General features: G+C 39.4%; 1 protein-coding gene across 12 annotated transcripts in view; it reads right to left on the bottom strand.

The window, feature by feature from the left end:
* Positions 1–21,384, bottom strand: part of LOC117400371 (A-kinase anchor protein 9-like) — a 166,556-nt gene that overhangs the window by 14,122 nt on the left and 131,050 nt on the right. For 8 of the 12 annotated variants that reach the window (XM_034918696.2, XM_034918699.2, XM_034918707.2 and 5 more), the window contains 16 exons: positions 19,717–19,860; positions 18,993–19,142; positions 18,754–18,798; positions 18,271–18,420; positions 17,926–18,075; positions 12,615–12,764; positions 12,330–12,374; positions 11,403–11,552; positions 5,610–6,113; positions 5,445–5,505; positions 5,098–5,237; positions 4,508–4,699; positions 3,994–4,182; positions 3,439–3,586; positions 1,054–1,270; positions 683–833 (listed from right to left, as the gene is read on the bottom strand). In XM_034918696.2, the coding sequence (XP_034774587.2) occupies positions 683–833; positions 1,054–1,270; positions 3,439–3,586; positions 3,994–4,182; positions 4,508–4,699; positions 5,098–5,237; positions 5,445–5,505; positions 5,610–6,113; positions 11,403–11,552; positions 12,330–12,374; positions 12,615–12,764; positions 17,926–18,075; positions 18,271–18,420; positions 18,754–18,798; positions 18,993–19,142; positions 19,717–19,860 (2,586 nt within the window). The remainder of the gene's footprint in view (positions 1–682; positions 834–1,053; positions 1,271–3,438; positions 3,587–3,993; positions 4,183–4,507; positions 4,700–5,097; positions 5,238–5,444; positions 5,506–5,609; positions 6,114–11,402; positions 11,553–12,329; positions 12,375–12,614; positions 12,765–17,925; positions 18,076–18,270; positions 18,421–18,753; positions 18,799–18,992; positions 19,143–19,716; positions 19,861–21,384) is intronic. The other 4 variants (XM_059022497.1, XM_059022498.1, XM_034918713.2 and 1 more) reach the window with 4 other exon arrangements.

The following is a 21,384-nucleotide window of genomic DNA, read 5'->3' as shown; positions in this document are numbered from 1 at the left end:
TGCTGTAACGTATTCTTTCCCACTCAGATACCGAGAGATTGATGCATGCTTTTGTATCTTCTAGAATTGATTATTGTAATGCCCTATTCTCATGGTACTCATAGCCATGTTATATCTTGACTGCAACTTATACAAAATGCTGCAGCTAGAATTTAAACTGGGACTAAGAGACAAGGTCACAGTACTCTTGTGCTAGCATCTCTGCACTAGCTTCTGGTCCGATTCAGGATAGATTTTAAGGTGCTGCTTTTAATGGCATTAAATGGCCTTGCACCATCGTATTTAAATGATCTTTTAATACCATATATTCCTAGACACCCACTCAGATCACAGAATGCCAGGTTGCTTACTGTCCCACAAATTACAAAAACCAAAAAAAACACAGGTTGTAGAGCATTCAGTTACAGGGCCCGAAAACACTTGAATGATCTGCCTAGCTCTGTGCCAAGTGTCACTACTTTTAAAACAAGATTAAACACACTTTTATAATATAGCATTTTCATGCTAAAATGACGTTCCTTTTACTCGCTGCCTTGTTTTACTGTTCTATGTGTTTATTTTGTTTTCATTGCTTTTCTTGCATTTTTTTATTAATATTTGTCAATGTTTTATTCACTTGAAGCACTTTGCAGCAATTTTTAAATAAATAATGTTAAATAAAATAAAGATTATTATTATTTACCTCAAATTCTTCTTTTTCTCTCTCTTCTTTTCGTTCTGCTTTACACTTCTCCTTTTCAAATGCCCACTGAAGCTCTCTGGATTTCTTTTGCTCATTTGCCAGAGCATCATTTAACATGTCCATTTCAGCAGTCTTTTCTGAAACTTCAGTCCTGTTAAGACAGTGATCGGTAATTAGTACAATGTTTTAGGAGAAATTACTCAAATAAATGAGGCACCATTGGCACCCTTTAGTAATAAAAGTAGTTTTTATACAAACAAAACAGACAGGCTTTATGAATGAATATTATTCCCTATATTAATCTAGTGCTGGTATGTTACAGTGTTAAAATCAGTACAATATTGAAGAACAAGAAAGAAAAAGAAAATCACCTGAGAGTTTCCAGCTCTTTCAAGTGCTTCTGTTGCGCTTTAAGGGTTGTCTCGAGTTCCAGTTTTGTTTGCGCAAGCTCATTCTTAAGTTTAGCTATCACCATCTTCTCAGCGTGGAAACGATCCTTCAGCTCACTTCCACTTTCCTTCACACGATTCACCTCCAGTTCTACGAAACTAGCCTGATTGTCTTGCAATGTGCAGTCCTGATGTCCATCTAAGGGAGATATAAAAATGTAGTTATTACAAAGTATATAGTCCATAGCTATGGGACTTATATGAGAAAAACCACAAACCAAGGTATGGGGGAAAAAAAAACAAAAAAAAAAACATACCAGCTGTGACATTAGGCAGATGGCAGCCTCAGCCTGGAACACACACGAGCGGCATGGCACCGCTAGCGGGGAACGGTGAGGAGCGATACCGCAAAATTGGTGGACACACAACAGCGTCTGCAGCGGTGGTTTCTAAAGTACATCGTGCCTCTACCAATACAGTCAACCTGGCCAAAAATTATGGACTGGAGTTCCAGTGATGATGAGACGGAAGAGGAAGAATTTCAAACTAAATTTTATGTTGTTTAGCAGTATAAGTCCAGTATATGCAGTTCATTTATTAAAGAATATATTGTTATTTACGGACATTTGCAGAGCTTTTTGAGATGTTACAGTAATAAAATAAAGACTTGGATCACATTAATGAGGAGTTTGGTGATAAAACGAGCGATCAGGAGATGATTTATCAGTATGCACGACTATGAAGAGGTATGTGACAAATACAGCGAACAAGGGGTGGGGCGGGCCTGGAGATGCAGTACTGAGTGTCCTGTTGATAAGCAATGCCTTTTAAACCTGTTTTACTGTCCAAAAAAACACTTTTAAACAGTGCGTCTAAAATAAACTGTGTGTGTGAAAATAAATTGGACCTGACGTGCCTGAGACGCGCAGAATAAATGGACCGTGAAGGGTTAAAGGTTACAAAATTGAAATGTACATGTATTCCTTCACTCTGTTTTTTAGATTTCTTAGTTACATTTTAAATAAATGGCAATGAAAAATGTGTTAATTTAGTAAACCCTTCATTATGCTTTAAAAAAAAATGCCTTATGTTTCTGAAAGCTTCATTTTTCCCCCTTAACTTTCTGTTCTTACAGAATTAAATATCAAGAACTGTATTACTCGTAACAGGCACCAAAAAACCATGCCAAAATTTGGGATTAACATGTCTTCTTGTTACTTATGTGTGTGATGAAGTAGTACAATGCACCTTCCACACTGGCACTTCTACCCAGGTCCGAACCCGGGTTCTGGCTACCCGTGTAGTGTGAAACAACGTACCTGGGTCGTACCCAGGTTAACCCGGGTCCCAGCGACCCACCTCAGGATGTGGATTGACATGCTTTAACCCCAAACTGCCACGCCTGCGTGAAGGTTTCACTTCCGCAAGGAGCCATATTTTTATTGCTTGAGACACACCATGAGCCAGATTGCAGCAGGGATGAAGACACATTTGCTCTAATCAACATTTGGGCCGACAGTTCAAACCAGAGAAACTTGGATGGAAGCGTCTGTAACAAGCTGCTTCCGGGGCACTGATAAGCGCATTGTGTACTTGCGTCTGTCACCCAGGTCAACCCTGCTTTATCAAAAGCAGTGTGAAATCACGCAGCCGACCTGCGTGACACCAGGTCCTGACTGTGTGCTATGAAACTACACTATAAACATTAGCTATCAATTGTAAGGTTCATTATTTTCTACAAGGCGGCTGAGTGCACACTTGTACAAGTTAAAATGTAAACCTCGCCGTTCAGTTTTGTATCATTGTAGTGTAAACTTCAGCATTAACCCAAATCCCCTTTAGAAAAGTTTCATTAATATCAATCTTATTTAAATAAAATGTGTTTAAGTATTGTGAAAAGGGTCATGTATGTATATTGGTCATGGCTCCCATTTGCCCCATAATGCCATTATTATTATTATTATTATTATTTGTTTATTTAGCAGACACCTTTATCCAAGGCGACTTACAGAGACTAGGATGTGTGAACTATGCATCAGCTGCAGAGTCACTTACAATTACACATCACCCGAAAGACAGAGCACAAGGAGGTTAAGTGACTTGCTCAGGGTCACACAATGAGTCAGTGGCTGAGGTGGGATTTGAACCGGGGACCTTCTGGTTACAAGCCTGTTTCTTTAACCACTTTTCTTTAACCACGTTTCTTTAACATTACACTAACACTAGTAGTCTCGTTATAAGGTGGAACACAAATAGCACAGGTCTCTTAACTATGGCTCCCGACTACAGCGTTATAAAGAGGTAGCACTGCAAATGTATCCTGTACCGTAGAAATTGTGAATCACGTATTGTACTAAAAGCCTGTACCTGAGCTTGTCTGCTGAGCCAGCTGGGCTGCAGCCCTATCACCTTGCTGAGCCCTTTGCAGCTGTGCTTGCAGCTGCCCAATCTCCATCAGCAGACTATTCCTGTCAGCATCCTGAAGTATCTCCATGGCATCCCTGTTCTTAACATCCTGGCAAGGCAAAACATTGTTAGAGTTTGGATTTTGATAAAAAAAAAGTAATAATATAAGAAGGAAAAAACTAATTCTGCCCACAGAATGGTATTTTTTTTTTTTTTTACCAACATTCAGGGTTCTTCCTAGACTCCAGGTCAGGAGGATATTGTGTTCCAGATGGTGTTATATATCAGCTCCAAAACAGGCATGAGTCACTATAGTGAATGAGCACACCTTCAATTTTTTTCATCAGCCACACCTAGTATTCAACTAAACAAAGTCAGAAGAACCTCAACCATTACACTTATTAAAAGGGGCCAGTAAAATGACAGAAGAGCTGTAGAACACATTTTGAGAAAGTATTCTCTATCATGATATGAGATGAATAACTGTTCCTGCTAGTTGATACACAGATTTTTCACCTGTTCACGCAGACAGTTTTCTAGTTGGTTCAGATGTACAACTATGTCGCTAGTCTCTAGTGATGCCATATGCGTTTCGAGTGCACTCTTAAGAACACTGCGCTCCTTCAAAAAGACTTGCTGGATAGCTTGGAGGAGCTCTCCACGCCAGTCTGCAACACCTTCAGCTGATGCAAAATTCAAAGACGTCTAAAGGGCACAAATATAAACATGTTTTAACATCCTTCTCAATGCATCAGATATATATTGGTCCTTTTTAAATCTGATTGAACAAATCATCCCAAAATGCAATATAAAGCAGGTGATCCTCACCCAGATATTTTATTCACTGCAAAGAAAATGTAGTTGCCTGAACAAGTACATTTTTAACATTTCTTTGTCATTGCTTTTTAGACTGAACAAAAAAACAACCACTTAATATTGCTTGTTTTAACATTATGTTTTAAATGCGTTTTCATTACCACTATATACATAATTCCTGAATATATTTTTATTTTGATCAATACATATTTACCTCAGTATCGCTGTAAACTTGCATGTTGGTAATCAAAACCTTGAGTGACTCCACCGTAGCCAGGAGTGCCTGCCTCTCTTTCTGCCAGCTTTCAGAATAGTGCTCTGATGTTCCAATCTCCCCTTCAATGCAAGGGACCTCGGACAGGGAAAGCACCTGCATTCCCTCCTGATGTACTTCTCGCAACAAGTACTATGGAAAGAACATCAGTGATTTAATGAAGTGTTCTCTTGTAAAAAAATAGTAGTGCAGGCAGTCCTCACCAAGTACAGGTAGAGGAAAAAGCAGGGTCCATAGTCTAAAGATATTATGCTAAGAGTTCACATTGCTTTGACCAACTGTATGTGTCACTAACTACAGCCATTCCATGTAATACTGTACTCAATTCTGTATTTATTGCTCTAGTATCCAGTGTTCTACAGTGTATACTTCAAAATTCTGCTATTGATTTGGAAGTCTGTCGATGGTCTTGCCTAATCCCTGTAAACCTTAAATCGTAATTGCTTAGGAAGAAGACAGGTGTAAGGTAATTCATTTGGGGCAGACAGCAGATTGTAAACATTTGACAGTTCATTCCAACCCATACTTACCTTTATTCTGTCAGGTAGCATCTCTGATGAAGCCTGAGGCATTTCATTGTCTCTCTTGGCTTCCTCTGGAGTGCTTCTGTACTCCTGGTTTTGAACGGAAAAGTCATAATACATTCTCTGACTCCAGTCTGAGCTGCTATCTGAAAGGGGTTGACAAAATGTTAATGAGAATTTAACATAAATTAACTGGAGTAAATTAAATAACCTTATTACTTTACATATACACTAAAGTATATATAACATAATATAGTTTCTGTACATCCCCTCCCTGCGGCTTTGAATTTAAGATAGCCTTCAACAGAATAACCCAGAAGCCAGATAAGTGGTTCGAAATAAAAATAACTTACCACTAGTGTATCCATCTCTAAACTGGGAAGAACCAGATTCCAAAACAGAAGCAGAGATTCCCTAATGTAACATTTACAAAGTGTGGTTAGATGCATTTTAATAGACACAAAATAAATAAATGTAAAAAAGGTAGAGCAGTGAATGAATAAATTACACAAACTAACCCCGGTAGCTCTTATCTTCTCTAAAAACGCATTTAAGGCCTTGCATTGCTCCCTCAGAATCTGAGATTCACTCTTCAGAGTGTCACTCTCACAAATGTGTCGTGTCTCCATGTCCATTATTTCAGCAGCATGAAGTTCCTGCATCTGCCCAATCTTCTCTTTGTACTGTCTGATCACTTCTGCCAGCTGCTCTGAAGAGCTGCTATTCTGTTTAATGAGATCGATTTGGATTTCAGCATCTTTACACAAAACATTTGGAGTCTGGAAGCTCCTGTTCATGTTTGCAGGCTTATCGGTTTGAGATGCAGAGTTCTTCCTCACCAGCGAAGGTTTCTCTTTGGTTGAAGTGTGTTTCGTTTTATCGCCAACAATGTCAGGTTTTCCCTCAAAGAGTTTGGTGTCTCTTTTCTGATCACGATGGCCCAGCTCCTCCTCTGCCTTTGCCAAAGCTTCCTTTACTTGTTTAAGATCTTCCTGAAGCTGTGGGATTGTCAAATCCCTCATCTAAACAAAAGTAATTTGTAATTAAAAACATTTAACCAGTTAAGTTTCTTTGCTTTTGTGTTTATTACTCCGCTTTCCAAGCTTAATCAAGCTCTCAGTGTGGTGCATATTCCCTGAATATGATATTAATACCTAAAGGTGTATTAGAAATCTAACTGGACTAATTAATGAAATCTCTGTGTCTTGATAAAAAAGGGCCTCCAGGCAGACATACTGAACTGTGTGACCAGGGCTAGGTGGCATCTGGACTGGATTAGGCTGAAAGGACAGTTGAATTATGTACAGATAATTCACAAATGCAACAAGCGGTTAGATGCAAGGAATACATAAAGCATCTATGACCCGAGCAGAAAGCAGAATGAACCAAGAGAAGGCAAGCTGCATGCGAGGAGACGACCAAAGGCAAGAGAGACATGAGGCCCGGCTGGAGGACTGCCGTAAAACTTATAGACTTTATCAGACAAACATGTGACAGAAAGACAATGATTCTTGGCGGTAAATCTCCCTCCTGACCTGTGAGGGCGCCAAGTAACGGGAACAGAGTACTCTGGACTACTTAGCTTGACACTTCGTTCCAAGGGTTAAAAGGAAGTCAGTCATGTAGAAAAGAAAAAAAGCTTCGGTACACTAAATCATTGACCTGGAAGGGAAATGATGTGGCAGCCGTGGATTGGAGGAGCGGCTGCAATCGTTTACCAAGGGGTCATGAGTGACGGTATAAATAGGGGTCGAAGCAATGTTATCTGTTCCTTCGTTTGGTTATAGTAAAGTGACCTGGAAGGACCTGTACTGTTGTGAATAATCGTGAGTGTTCTCTTATTTGTTTTTTATGTAATCAATAGACAGCTAACACGTTTCGGAGCTGTCGCCAGAGGCCAGCACAAACCCGGAACAGCACTGCACTCGTATCACTATAAACTGTATCTGTACCACCATCACTAATTCACGCACTAACTGGATTTGTGTATGTGTTTTGTGTTTAATGTGGGGATACAACAACAGGACTATTATTTCGGGACTAACCAGGGGATTATAACGTAAGTAATACACGCCGCTGTATTACTTACCAGCATTATTATTTACTGTTTGTTTTGCTGTCAGGCACTGGACATAAAAAAAAAAAAAGCTTTGCACCTGGATTACAAGAGACTGTGCCCTGCTACCTTCGTAGCTATTATTATTTGTTTATTTAGCAGACGTCTTGATCCAAGGCGACTTACAAAGACTAGGGTAAGTGAACTATGCAGCCTCCTGTGGATTCAGCTAAAGATCCTATCGGTATTGAAGACTTTTTTGCAGCTGTTTGTTGATCCTACTGGGGATTGAAGAATTTGTTGCTGCGAGGAGAGTTTTTTTTTTTTTTTTTTTTTACTGGGCACTTCAACAGATTGAGTTCCAAACCAGCCAATAAAAGAGTCTAAGCTTCAAGGAACCGTTAAGAATAATTCCTGTTGCATTTTCCTCTCATGGAACGCATAACATTTTTGCTGCACAGCTTGTCTGCCTCCCCTCACGCCTGTCCGAAAACTTCCATTAACAACTACATCTCCCAGAAAAAAATGTCTTCAGTTACTAGGAAACTGTACAGAAGAAAACCCAACCCAATATACATTATCCAATCTCTGGCTAGCCCTGTTGTCTCTGCAGCCAATCACAGGTTGAAGCGTAAACACCTCAGTCCAACTAAAAATCCAACTGTCGGACAAAATGTATGCCCTGGTGTTACAGGTACATCCAGTAACGACGCATTGTCTTTGTCTGGTACTCGAGCCTGAGATGCCTTCTTCCTGCCCATCGCCTGACCATTATTTGCTTCTTCCTCAGCAACATAAGCAGAATTTGCCCCTTCCTCACCAACTACTCCACGCAGCTCCTAGTTTAGGCCCTGGTACTGTCCCGCCTTGACTACTGCAACTCCCTCCTGGCCGGCCTTCCTGCCTCTGCTATCCATCTGCTTCAGCTCATCCAAAACTCTGCTGCTCGCCTTGTCTTTTCCCTTCCTGGTTTCTCCCACGCTACTCCGCTGTTCTGCTCCCTCCACTGGCTCCCCATCGCCGCTCACATCCAATTCAAAACTCTTGTACTCACCTATCGCTGTCTCAACCTTTCTGCTCACTCCTATCTCTAGACTATTATTTCTCCCTACACTCCCTCTGGCGCCCTCCGTTCCTCCACCACCGGCAGATTAGCTGTACCCCCTCACCGCTCCCCCACTTCCAGATCCCGCTTCTTCTCCACGCTTGCCCCTCAGTGGAGGAACGACCTACCCATGGATATCACGACTGCTCAGTCCCTGACCACCTTCCGGTGCCTCCTAAAGACACACCTGTTCAGACAACATTTGTAAATCTCACAACTCTCGATAATACAGGACTATTTGGCACCCAATAGTACCAGTGCTTGTATCCCCTTGTACTTGCAGTGAACTGCTCCATATTTTACTACTGCTCTTAATTATAACTATTTTCTGTATCTTGTACTTGATGTTGTTCTTAAAGGTATCCATATTCACTTTTTTTGTAATTGCTTATTTGAAATTGTTCTTATCCATTTATCGTACTTACGTGTTCCTAATGGAATTTACTCTCAAGCAAATATTTTTACTATAAGTTTAAGTGCTCTTAGTCGAACTTGCTCTTAAATGTACTGTAATTATGTACAGTCTTCTTTATTTTGCTCTTATTTGAGTATGATCTTATTTTCTACTGATTTTAGTGTACTTTATAACTGCTCTTATCTGTAATTTGATAATGTGTAATGTGATATTTTGTAACAACTGTAAGTCGCCCTGGATAAGGTCGTCTGCTAATAAATAAATAAATAATATTATTATTATTATATTATTATTATTATTATTAGACAACTGGAGCAGATGGTTGTTGGCCAGGCTCAGCTTGTCCAACTGGAGGAGCGAGGGCCTATGGCCCGAGGACAGTGACTGTAGCAGCATGGACTGGTAAGCCACCAGTATGCTACTGTAGCTACCAAGATGTGAGCAAAATGCTGAGGCCACATAAGCCTTTTTCAGCATCCTTTAAGTGACGCGGCATTGCTTATTAGGACATGAAATGTCCTTTTGTAGCAATGCTAGATTAGGCATCTGCACCAAAGAAGAGATGGAAGCCTCAACAGGCTTGCATCGTGCACCCTATACAAACTGTCCAGTGACCTGGAGACAGCCGGGACAGTTGCTGGTTGCTCCCAGGATGATTGCACCTCATGCAAAAAATCCGGGAGAACTGGGGGAGGGGGCGGGTGCTGAAGCACAGCAGCAGGCACCCTATCAAGTATAGAGCGATTAGGCTCATCGTCCGCGACCCAAGGCACCTGCAGGGCCATGGTAGCACGGCTGATAATGGAGGTGAGCTCCTCCGACAGGGACATCTGATTCCGCGTCCTTAGACAGGATGATTATTTCTTGGGTGTCCATGCCCTCAGATGCCATAAGAAACATGGCATCCTCCTGCTCTGGTTGAGGGTCAAGCAATGGTGACTGAACCCTGGGGACTGACAAACAGGGAGGGAGGGGGTTGTCTTGCAGCAACTCCGTCAAAAGGGACTGCTGCTGGTTCATAGCTCAATTTGCCCTGAACCTGGTCAGTACCAGAATGCCTGCTGTGGTGGCTCCTGTTCCTCTTCCTTGTTTCAGAAGAGGGGAAGCTACCCGAGCCAGATGATGGAGAGGAGGATTTAGAGGAACACAGGCTCTTTGTCCTGCTCCTACCCCTAGAGGATTGTTTCCTAGCTCCCAGTGTAACAGAAAGTGGAGGCTCTGTTGACCGTACTGCAGGTGACGAATGGGGCAAGTTATGCTGTGCTGATGTCAGAGATGCAGATCGGTCCCTGGAACAGCAGGACAGCTTGCTTTCCAGAGCTGTGGTCTTTAACTGCACCCTCTGCAAGCTCCCTACCCAGACAGTGGATGCACTGGTCGTGCTTATCGTCTGCTGGAATGTTCCTCTTGCAACCTGCACAAAAGTGAAACCCAGGCTGGTGCAAGGCTGAAAAAACAGTTCAGCCATGCAATGAAAGAACAGATAGTAAACTGACTGGTGTTGAAAACTGTCGTGTACACAGAGTGCACAAAAATGGAGCAGTAGTTATGGTCTTGGTGTCAAATCGGGTCACTGGTACCTATTCTAGTATGAATCAGATGACTGGTACCGACCTTGATACCAATAAAGGGGACTGGTACCTACTTTGGTACTGACCATGTTACGGTACCGGTTCTGGTACCAGGGTACCAACTGTGGTACATGCTCAGGTACCTACCAGGTCATTGGTACAAGCTCTGGTACTGACTGAGGTACTGACCAGGACACTGGTACAGGCTCTGGTACCGACTGGCAGAGAGAGTCACTGATACCGGGCTGGTACCAGGACAAGTGGCATGCAGGTAAAGACCTGAAAAAGATACTGGCAAACTGCAAGCACGCACTGTAAAACAGACGGGCTGCAGCTGCCTGCTAACTAGAAAAAAATCTAGTAGCCTTCGCTGGCAGTGCAGCAAATCAGTGCAGCAACGGCACAGAGACACTCTGAATATTCTCCGGTCGATAAGGCTCCTGCCAATTCTACAGCGCAGTGCAGCTAAAAAGCCATTAACACTGACAGTGTCTCTGTAGCACGAAAAGCTGACTGGAAAAAAAAAACAGATGGCTAGTGCAGTATATGTATAGAGGCGGACTCTAGTACAGGGAGACATCCTAAGCGTGCGCTGGGTTTTTGAAGGAAAAACAGAAAATAGCATCCTAAGCTTGCTAAATATATATATATATATATATATATATATATATATATATATATATATATATATATGAAAATGCGCTAGCAAGAATTTTAATATTGACTCACGAAGAGCCGAGCAGCAAGGGAAAGAGCGTGAACAAGGAACTGAATCCCGGGGAAGGGACGGGGAGAGCCGCTGGCTTCATGCAGGGCACAAGGCCGCGGAAATGACTTAAATTTGAACTTAAGCGAAGAAGAATTATACGCTTAAAAAGCGAAATTATTAAAATATGAAATTGAGCGAGAAAAAGTGAATTAAAATCAACTTATCTCCGTAGTTATGACTAATCAGAGCTCACAAGGCTGAAAGAGAAAATGGCGCTGAGCCTTATGCGTCATTCGTATTTATCTCCTGGGGCGGAGACGACATCCGACGCATATGGGGCTCTTAAAGGAGCAGCTTTGAAATAAGTGCTCAGGTAATTCAGCAATAAGAGACTATATCCCATTAAGTAATGGTTACATTTCATACTTGAAAGGGAACTGTGTACTGATCCTTACTTGTAAGTCCTCCTTAAGCTTTTCTGCACGTTCCCTGTAGCTGTTCAATTCTTCTTTTGTGGCAGCAGCTTCGGATTTGACCTCCTCCAGCTCCAAAACCAGTTTAGATATAGCAACAGGTTCATTACTTTGTGGTTTGTGTTTTGTAGCCTGATAAAAGATTTTAATGAGAAGAAGACGGAATTACAAATAGTGCTGTTTGTTGTAAGTCAAGACGCTAACCCATATTCTGCATTAAAATGGTTTAATTATGACTTGTTTTAGTTTCAGTCAATACAAATGACACTGAAAAACATAATATAATAAAGTCTGAAAGAAAGAAAAAAACAACAACAACAAAAAACATCTACTACATTATGATATACAGAGCAAAATGAAATCACAAACTCTTGACCATGTGTTAAAACACTCTTCAAAATAAATATAGAAACGGGTAGTCTGGCATATTAGAAAGGACAGCATATCATTCAGTACGTTTACATGAGATCAAGTTTTCAGAAAACGGAATCAGAAAATTGTTTTTTTAACATGTTTACATGACTTGGATTTAATTTTTTGGAAAACATACAGTATTTGCGCACATGCAGAATCTGGTTTGTTTACTTTTTGCTGTCTAAAACTTTTAAATAGGTTCAAGAGCTGCTGTGTTGAACGTTCTTTTTTTTTTTAATATATTAAATCTCACATATCGCACAGAACTCTTTTTTATTTGCCATTTTTTAAACTGACACACAAGTTATGGCGTGATGGTAAATAAGTGCAAGGTATTTTTGTCATTTCTCGCGAATAAAAACATCTGATTTTTGTATCCGAATACATGGCAAAAAATATTTGTTCGAATATTCAGATATTTGTCCCAGCACTAAAATCTATCAAATCCATTATGTTTTCTATCATAAAATATCATAATTGAAATGTTCTATTTACCTGTTGAAGATCGTCTTGAAGATTTGCAATAGTCAATTCTCTTTCCTAAACAAAAGAAATGTAATTCAATTTGTGCCACTGGTCATAAAATAAGTATCCTGTATCAGGCTGCTTGGGAGATATACACTTCAATTTGTTTGTAACAGGGTATATTGTAAAATATTATTTTATTTAATTCATTTTTTATTTAGAAACTAGGAAAACATTTTTTGCTAAATTCAGGGGCTCTTTTAAAGACTTGTGTTAATGTGAGACTAACAAAAGACATGGTTTTCTGATTCTTACTTGCAACTCATCTTTAAGCTTTTCTGCACGCTTCCTGTAGATGTTCAATTCTTCTTTCATTGAAGCAGCTTCAGACTTGACCTCCTCCAGCTCCAAAACCAGCTTAGATACATCAGCAGGTTCATCACTTCCAAGCTTTGTTTCTTTCACCTATGTAAAATTATTATTATTATTATTATTATTATTCATTTCTTAGCAGACGCCCTTATCCAGGGCGACTTACAATTGTTACAAGATATCACATTATTTTTTTATTTTTTTTTTACATACAGTTACGTTATTATTATTTATTTATTTTTTTTTTTACATGCAATTACCCATTTTTTACTGGCGCAATCTAGGTAAAGTACCTTGCTCAAGGGATTGAACCCATGACCCTCCGGTCTAGAGTCAAGAGCCCTAACCACTACTCCACACTGTTGCCCCAAAACAATTAGATAGTTATGGCAGCACCTTGACTCAGTATACAGTAAGTGTCTACCTATGCTGTCTATACCTGCTGTACTACAGTAGGTGTTTCCACTGTACTAATCACAAAAACAACAATTAACTGTAGCTGTCATTGACAATATAATGGTGGACAGCTAAAATATTAAATACATGTGTGATACATGATACTATATATGTGAAACAGAAAGCTATTAAAATAAGTCAATTTTATTTTAGGTAGCCAATCAATACTTCCAACTAGGGCTGTCAAGCTATTAAAAAAATGAATTGCGAGTTAATCTTGGTTTTAATCGCATATTTAATTGACACAATTACTGTATCCATCTCATTCGCAAATACAATTTGTGAGTAACTGCAGAGACGCATGTGTTTTCCAGCCGCTGGCGAAAACAACATTGAAATAGGTAAGTGAATTACAGTTAATTTAATAGTTTAAATCGTTGATTGCTAAGGTACCAGACTGCACTTAAAAATAGTAATTTAGATTTTCTTTCTGTGCTGGGCTGTGTTGAACTAGGAGGCTGATTAGAAACATGTGTTAAGTATACGGCTCCAGGCCTACAGGATAGTATAAATTGGCAATCAGTGTCTTAGAACATCAACCGTTCTAAGTGCCAGCCGTCGAAGTGCCACACGTCCAAGGGCAGTCTGAGCTGTGGCAATCTAAGGGCCACACGTCCAAGGGCAGTCTGAGCTGTGGCAATCTAAGGGCAGTCTGAGCTGTGGCAATCTAAGGGCCACACGTCCAAGGGCAGTCTCAGCTGTGGCAATCTAAGGGCCACACGTCCAAGGGTAGTCTGAGCTGTGGCAGTCCGAGCGAGGACCTTTTCCAAATCCCTCCCAATGGCTACGAGAGGCCTCATTCCCACCTTGACACCTAGAGTCTGGATCCCCTGGACAAAGCGGACTCACTCGTTCTCCACTCCCAGAATGAACACTGGTAAGTACCTGCTCCACATTCCCTTACTAACTCCTTCTCCCCCTATGCTGCCTGCTACAAAAGATCTCTGCTTCTCAGCAAACTTATAACCAATACCAATCTTGAACTTCTCTCTCTAGCTGAAACCTGGCACTCTGTAAACGACATGCACTCGCTGCATCTAGCTACCCCAAAGGGCTATTCCCTCTTTGACAAACCTCGCCTCACTGGCTGAGGCGGGGGCACTGCTGTTATTGCAAATTCTGTGCTTGCTTCCTCATTTCTTTCTTTGCATGCCTTTTCTTCATTTGAGCATCTCACCATCAAGCTCCCCTCTCCCATGTCACTAACCCTTCCTGTTATCTACCGTCCACCTAAGAGCAACTCTGCTTTTATTGCATAGTTTCCTGAATTCCTCTCCCTCGTCTGCACTTCTACCGACACACTTCTACTCCTAGGTGACTTTAACATTCATGTTGACTTGCCTTCCTACCCCCTAGTGACCAACTTCAACGTGGTTCTGGACTGTCTTGGACTCTCTCAATCTGTCTACGTCCCCACTCAGCCGAGGACACACCCTGGATCTGCTCATCACCAAGGGCCTTGATATCTCCAACCTTGCCATCTCAGATATCTCTCTCTCTCTCTAACCATTTCTTAAATCACTGCTAATATTAAATCTCCCTGCTCCTTCCTCCGCTACTGATACTATTATATCCTTCCGTCCCAAGAATCTGCTGAATCCTTGGAAACTCTCGGAATGTATCTCTGCATTCCCTGCAACTGGTTGTCTCCCGTCCTCAGTTGATGATGAGGTGACACTTTACAAAAAGTCACCCTTACTCATATCAGACACTGTTACCCCTCTTACATCCAGAACCATCAAGAAAGATCAAAATTGCCCAAACTTAGAGTGCTTAAGTCTGCCTGCCGCAAGCTTGAGCGCAATTGGCGGTCATTCTTTGATGCCCACATCTCCTCCGTGGTCAAATCTTCCTTCTACCATCTTCGAAACATCTACAAAGTTCCTCCCTAGCTTTCCCTCACGAATGCAGAGATACTTTGTCATGCATTTGTCTCCTCTCGACTCAACTACTTCAACTCTGTATACGGTGGTCTCCCGGCACGCACCACAAACTGAATGCAGCTAGTCCAGAATGTCGCTCCAGAATGAACCCTTAGCAGATGTAGCTTGTAAGGGCAAAAATGAGTGGGGAAAGGGGGCATCCGTGTCTTGTCCCCCTGTTAAGCAAAAAGGGGGAAGACATTAGTCCATTTGTAAGGGGGCCATGGGGCCTGTATATAACAACTGTAACCAGTGTATATATGATGAACCTAAACCAAACAGTTCCAGGGTACAAAAGAGATACCACCATTCCACTCTATCGAAAGCCTTTTCAGGATTCCAGCTATTCCGTCATAATAGCGCAGAACCTACTGTCTGTCATAAGAGATGTAATAATCCGTGTAAATTATCTGATGAGGTCTTTGATGAACCCAACCTGATCTGGGTGGATCAGCTTGGGCAATAATGTCCCCAATCTCGTTGCCAGAATCTTTGCTATGAGTTTTGCATCGACGTTGAGCAACAATATAGGCCTATAGCTAGCACATTGCTGAGGGTTTTTCCCTTTCTTATGAGTTACAACAGCTGCTTGCATGCTGGTTGGAAGGCAGTCCATCTGCATAGCACTGTGAAAGACTATTAATAGTTTAGGTGCGATTTCCTGAGAAAATTGCTTATAAAAATCTGCAGGAAATCTGTCATCTCCAGGAGACTTCCCGACACTAAGATCTTTAATAGCCTGTTGGATTTCTTGCAGAGTAATATCTCCCTCAAGTGAGTTCCTTTCCTCCTCTGATAAGGTTGGCAGATTAATTAGGGAAAATAAATAATTCGATTTGTCGTCATTTTTGGGGCATTGGGATGAGTATAAGTTTTCGTAGTATGTCAAAGGTGTTATTAATGTCCTTTTTTTGCGTCACCACCTTCTTTTCATTGATTCAAATTGAAGAGATTAAGGTCTGGGCATGTTGTTTTTTAACTCTATGCTAATAGTTTTCCTGCTCTTTCCCCCTGCTCAATATTTTTGGCTAGTACGGAATAAAGCAAATTCAGCTTTTTTCTTTGTTCTTTGTTTAGTTCTATTTTAAGTTTATTCAAATTGTTCAGTGTTGAGGTATCAGGGTGGGTTACATGCTTTTTCTCGTTCTTTAATTTCTTTTTCCAGTTCTAGAAAACGCTGTATGCTTTGTTTCTTTAGTAAGGAGGAATGATATATAAGACGGCCTCTCAGATAGGCTTTACATGCATTCCATGTCACTCCATATACGCCATATATCAACAAGACCTGAAATGGTATCAATGGCTAAACTACCTTTTGTTACAGTCTTTTCAGTACTATTAGATTTATCCAAGAGCACATCTCCGACTTGATTAAAGTCTCCTCCAATTATTATGTGGTCATTACCTAGCTGTCTAACAGATGTCATGAAAGAAACCAGATGAGTCAGAATTAGGGGCATACATATTCAATAAAGTGTATTTCCTACCAGAAATTTCCAAGTCTAAAGCCACTCATCTTCCCTCCTCATCCGAGAGCTGTTTATGTACTTGTGCAGTAAAGTTTTTGTGGCTCAGAATAATAACCATGTTTTTTAGAAGAATATGAGCTAAAAAAAGACTTGACCCACCCAGTCTCTCCTTAATTTGGCAGATTCTTCTTAGCTTAAGTAAGTCTATTGTAACAGGGCAATATCTACCTTCTTTTGTTTTAAGTACATAAGAATTTGTTTTCTTTAAATAGGGTGATTTACTCCATTGATGTTCCAGGAAAACACCAAATGCCTCTACCATACTCTATTGACAACATATCTTAATAAACCCTGCATCTGCATAATGACAATAATAAGGTCCCTAATCAGTATTGCATTCAGTATTGTTTTCCCAAAATAACTATCCAGGTTCTGCTGTTTAACCAACAGTATGTAATAATATGCATCAGATCTGTTAACTAAGAAGCGTCTGCATCAATTTAGCCACACCACAAAACACAAACAATCATCAGTTCTTCTCCTCATAACATTGGAGAGGTATAATAGAAAAAAAAGTATATAAAAACAGTAGTGGCAAACCTCAACCCGCAATAATAGGTCCGCTTCCGGATCAACTAGCATTGCAACTTATCTCTAGTGTAGATAATTAAGGGATTTCGGCACCACTTAAGTGTTTTTTGTTAAGGGATTGAGGGAAAAAGGAGTCCAGCTAAGCAGAGCTTTACACTACACGGCCATTTCGGGTGATTGTCCCACGTGACTCCCCTATTATTATTATTATTATTATTATTATTATTATTATTATTATTATTATTATTCAAAAAACAACCCAGCATAATTCACAAAATTATATAAAAAACTCTAGCAACTGCTGTTAAATTGTTTGAACCAACTGCTAAGTCACAAAGAGTCAGTTTATTACTCACCTTAATGCATTTCAAATTATATTATACAGTATAATGTACAGTAACTGACATATATTTTCTATCAGTTTCCTTTAAAAGGTTATCTTTTGCTGATGTTTTTCATTGCCGTTTAAAAAAAAAGTATTCTCTTTTATTAATAACTTAAAATTGTCTAAATAAAACAAAGCATTCATCGAGTAACGGTTATATTCTCCTTAATTCTAAATACTATTATATATATAACCTATATATATATATATATATATATATATATATATATATATATATATATATATATATTGGTTATATCATCATATTTAGCTTGATACATGGGCTTGCAGCGATCCTGAATTTCTAAAAGTGTACTCTGTTGAAAATGACAAGCTTAATTTGCTGTTGTGTTGTTGCTTGAAAGCGTATTTTGATAAGTGAAAGCATGTTTAGCGCGCAGGAGTTAAATGCAGGTGATTGGCATCCTTACTTGCAACACATCCTTAAGCTTTTCTGTCTGTTCCTTGGAGCTGTTCAATTCTGCATTCATTGAAACAGCATCAGACTTGACCCCCTCCAGCTCCAAAACCAGTTTAGACACAGCAACAGGTTCATCACTTTCAATATTTGATTTTGTTGCCTGGTAAGGAATTTAAATCAAGATATGATGGTCTTTGAATAATAAAAAGCAGACTTGTATATGCTGTGAGCTACTGAACAAACAACTCATGAATGCAGGAACACAATAAATCTAAATACCTCTAACTCGCCCTAGCAAAATAAACCTTTAAAACACATTTGTATTGGCACAAAACAAATAGTAGCATGTCCTTACCTGCAACTCATCCTTAAGCTTTTCTGCCTGCTTCCTGTAGCTATTCAATTCTTCTTTTGCGACAACAGCTTCAGACTTGACCTCCTCCAGCTCCAAAAGCAGTTTAGATACAGCAGCGTGTTCATCGCTTTCAAGCTTTGATTTTGTTGCCTATGTTAAGAAGTTTTATTTTTAATTAAAAACAAAAAATAGTAATTACCACTTACAGTATATTAATATGGCTCGGTATACAGTATGTTTCTATCTTAAGCAGTCAATACCTACTGTAACAGGCTTTCCACTGTACTGATTAAAAAAATAACAATGAAGAGAAGCAATCTTCATGAGGTTAGGGGGATAGATTAATAACATATTACCATATTACTTATCGTACATTATTTATTAATATAAATATATTTATGGAATATGTGAAGCAGGGTGCTATTAATTCGACATTTTATATTGCAAGAAAAGAGAAAAACAAATTTATAAAGCATTGTTTACCTCTTTAAGATCATCTTGAAGCTGTTCAATAGTCAATTTTCTTACCTGAACAGAAGAAATTAAAATGAAATCTTATTCAACACTCTGAACACAATTTTATTGGGAAAACCTTTGGAATAAAATTATACACAATACAATACACTGTATCAAGCTGTTTTAAAGGTATATAATAAATACTGATTAACTGCAACTCTAGAAATAGTAAAAAAAAAAACATTACATTTTTTATTGACCCTTACCTGCAACTCATCCTTAAGCTTTTCTGCCTGCTTCCTGTAGCTGTTCAATTCTTCATTTGCGACGGCAGCTTCAGACTTCACCTCCTCCAGCGCCAGAAGCAGTTTAGACACAGCAGCGGGTTCATCATTTTCAGTCTTTGACTGTGTGACCTGATAAGAGATGGAAAACATGTTGTTTAAAAACAAACAATCAAACAAAGAACTACTAGACCAAATATAATAATGCATGAAGGAAAAAAAATACATAAAGTAGACTATATTAATATACTATTAATATGCCATGTGCTACAGATTAGGGCAGCAGTGTGGAGTAGTGGTTGGGGGTCTGGACTCTTGACCGGAGGGTCGTGGGTTCAATCCCTGGTGGGGGACACTGCTGCTGTACCCTTGAGCAAGGTACTTTACCTCGATTGCTCCAGTAAAAACCCAACTGTATACATGGGTAATTGTATGTAAAAAAATTAATGTAATTGTATGTAAAAATAACGTGATATCTTGTAACAATTCTAAGTCTCCCTGGATAAAGGCGTCTGCTAAGAAATAAATAATAATTAAATATCATGAATGCTACAACACAGATTTAATATAACAATTGAAAGCATTACAGTTGCCTGCCACAGGAAACAAAAATACAGCTAAATCTCTATCAAAATATCTTGTGCAAATTATTATTATTTTAAAACACATTTATATTGGTACAACACAAACAACTGCATGTCCTTACTTGCAACTCATCCTTAAGATTTTCTGCACGCTTCTTGTTCAATTCTGCTTTCATTGAAGCAGCTTCAGACTTGACCTCCTCCAGCTCCAAAACCAACTTAGATACATCAGCAGGTTCATCACTTTCAAGCTTTGTTTTTGTTGCCTGGTAAGGAATTGAAATTAAGATACTATTTTCTTTGTGTTAAGTAGTACAAAAAAAGAGAGAGAGAGATAGAATAACTAGATATACCATAAAATAGTAGACCAAATATCATAATTCGTGAGAGATTAAATAATAAAAAGCAGACTTTTAATATGCTGTGAGCTACTGAACAAACCAATCATGAATGCATCTACACAGATTTGACATTTTAACAAATCACAAAAACAATACTCTATTTGCCATAACACAGGAAATCTAAATACAGTAGTCTCTGGCTAAGAGAACACCCCTCGGGGAAGCAAACAAAGTGTTCTCTTAGGCAAAGTATTCTCTAAGACGGAGTTGACCTCCAAACACAATATGAATTAATAAATAAAATTAGTGCTGGGACAAACATGGGATTTTCATGTTCAGATATTCGCTCATAATTTAAATATTTGTTCGGATATTCATTCGTTTTTCAAAAAGTAATAAAAGCCATTACACTGCTTTGAACGCAGGCAGAGACAGCATAGCAGCAGGGGCAGGGGGAGTGTCCGTGGCCCCTGTGTGTGTGCCTTTATTTTACAGCAAGACCTTATTCGACTAATAATTATATATCAAAATAATTAAAAAAATAAACACCTACCTACTGTTTTAAATAGACTGAATAACCCAAACTATGACACAGTTGCCTGTATTTAAATCACAAAGTATTTATTGAAACCACCTTGTGCTCAACTAAGTAATGGAACTTATTAATTCCTTGTCGAAATGTATTTTGTTTTATCCTTAAGTTCTACAAGAATGCAACCATATCTGTCATCTAAGCATTCGGTATGCCATCGTACAGTTAACCAGGTTATGTTTCATTGGTGCAAATTAAGTGGCACAAATTTTCCTCTTATGTCTTCAGTTGTTGACTGAAATTTCAGTAACTAACAAATCATATACACCAATACTGAAGGCGATTAAAAAAATAAAATAAAAATGAGCCTTTTTGAAAATGAAAGCTAATTCCACCACGGTACCCCTACATTTAAAAGATTCATGCAACATGCTATACTAACTGGTTTGTTCATAAATATGTATGCTTGCATGCTGCCTTTTCACTGCATTTATAAATGCTATACAATTTTGAAGAATGAACTAAGAATAAGCGATACCAACCAAGGTTTAAAAACAACCAAAAAAAAAAAAAAAAGCGCTGGGTTCGTTTTATTAAACAGTGACATTAGTTAGCATTATATATATACACACAAACACAAACACAAACACACACACACACACACACACACACACACACACACACACCACATTTACTCAAATTTCTAAAATTTAAGTCATACTTTTGTGGCCAAAATAAAAGTTCAAATTTGGGGGGGAGAGACTTGGATTCAAGGTTTTTAGTTAGGCTGCACTCCCTCCAGAAGCAGCTGACTCCACTCCACTGAGGGCCGCTGTCATGGTCGGGAGGACCTCCGTGGGGGACTTCGGACCGGAAGATGGCAGGATGTAAGGAGTCCCATGCACAGCATTGGTCAA

This window comes from Acipenser ruthenus, chromosome 4 (assembly GCF_902713425.1).
Source record: "Acipenser ruthenus chromosome 4, fAciRut3.2 maternal haplotype, whole genome shotgun sequence".
Lineage (NCBI taxonomy): Eukaryota > Metazoa > Chordata > Actinopteri > Acipenseriformes > Acipenseridae > Acipenser > Acipenser ruthenus.
This window is presented reverse-complemented; position numbering and strand designations above follow the sequence as displayed.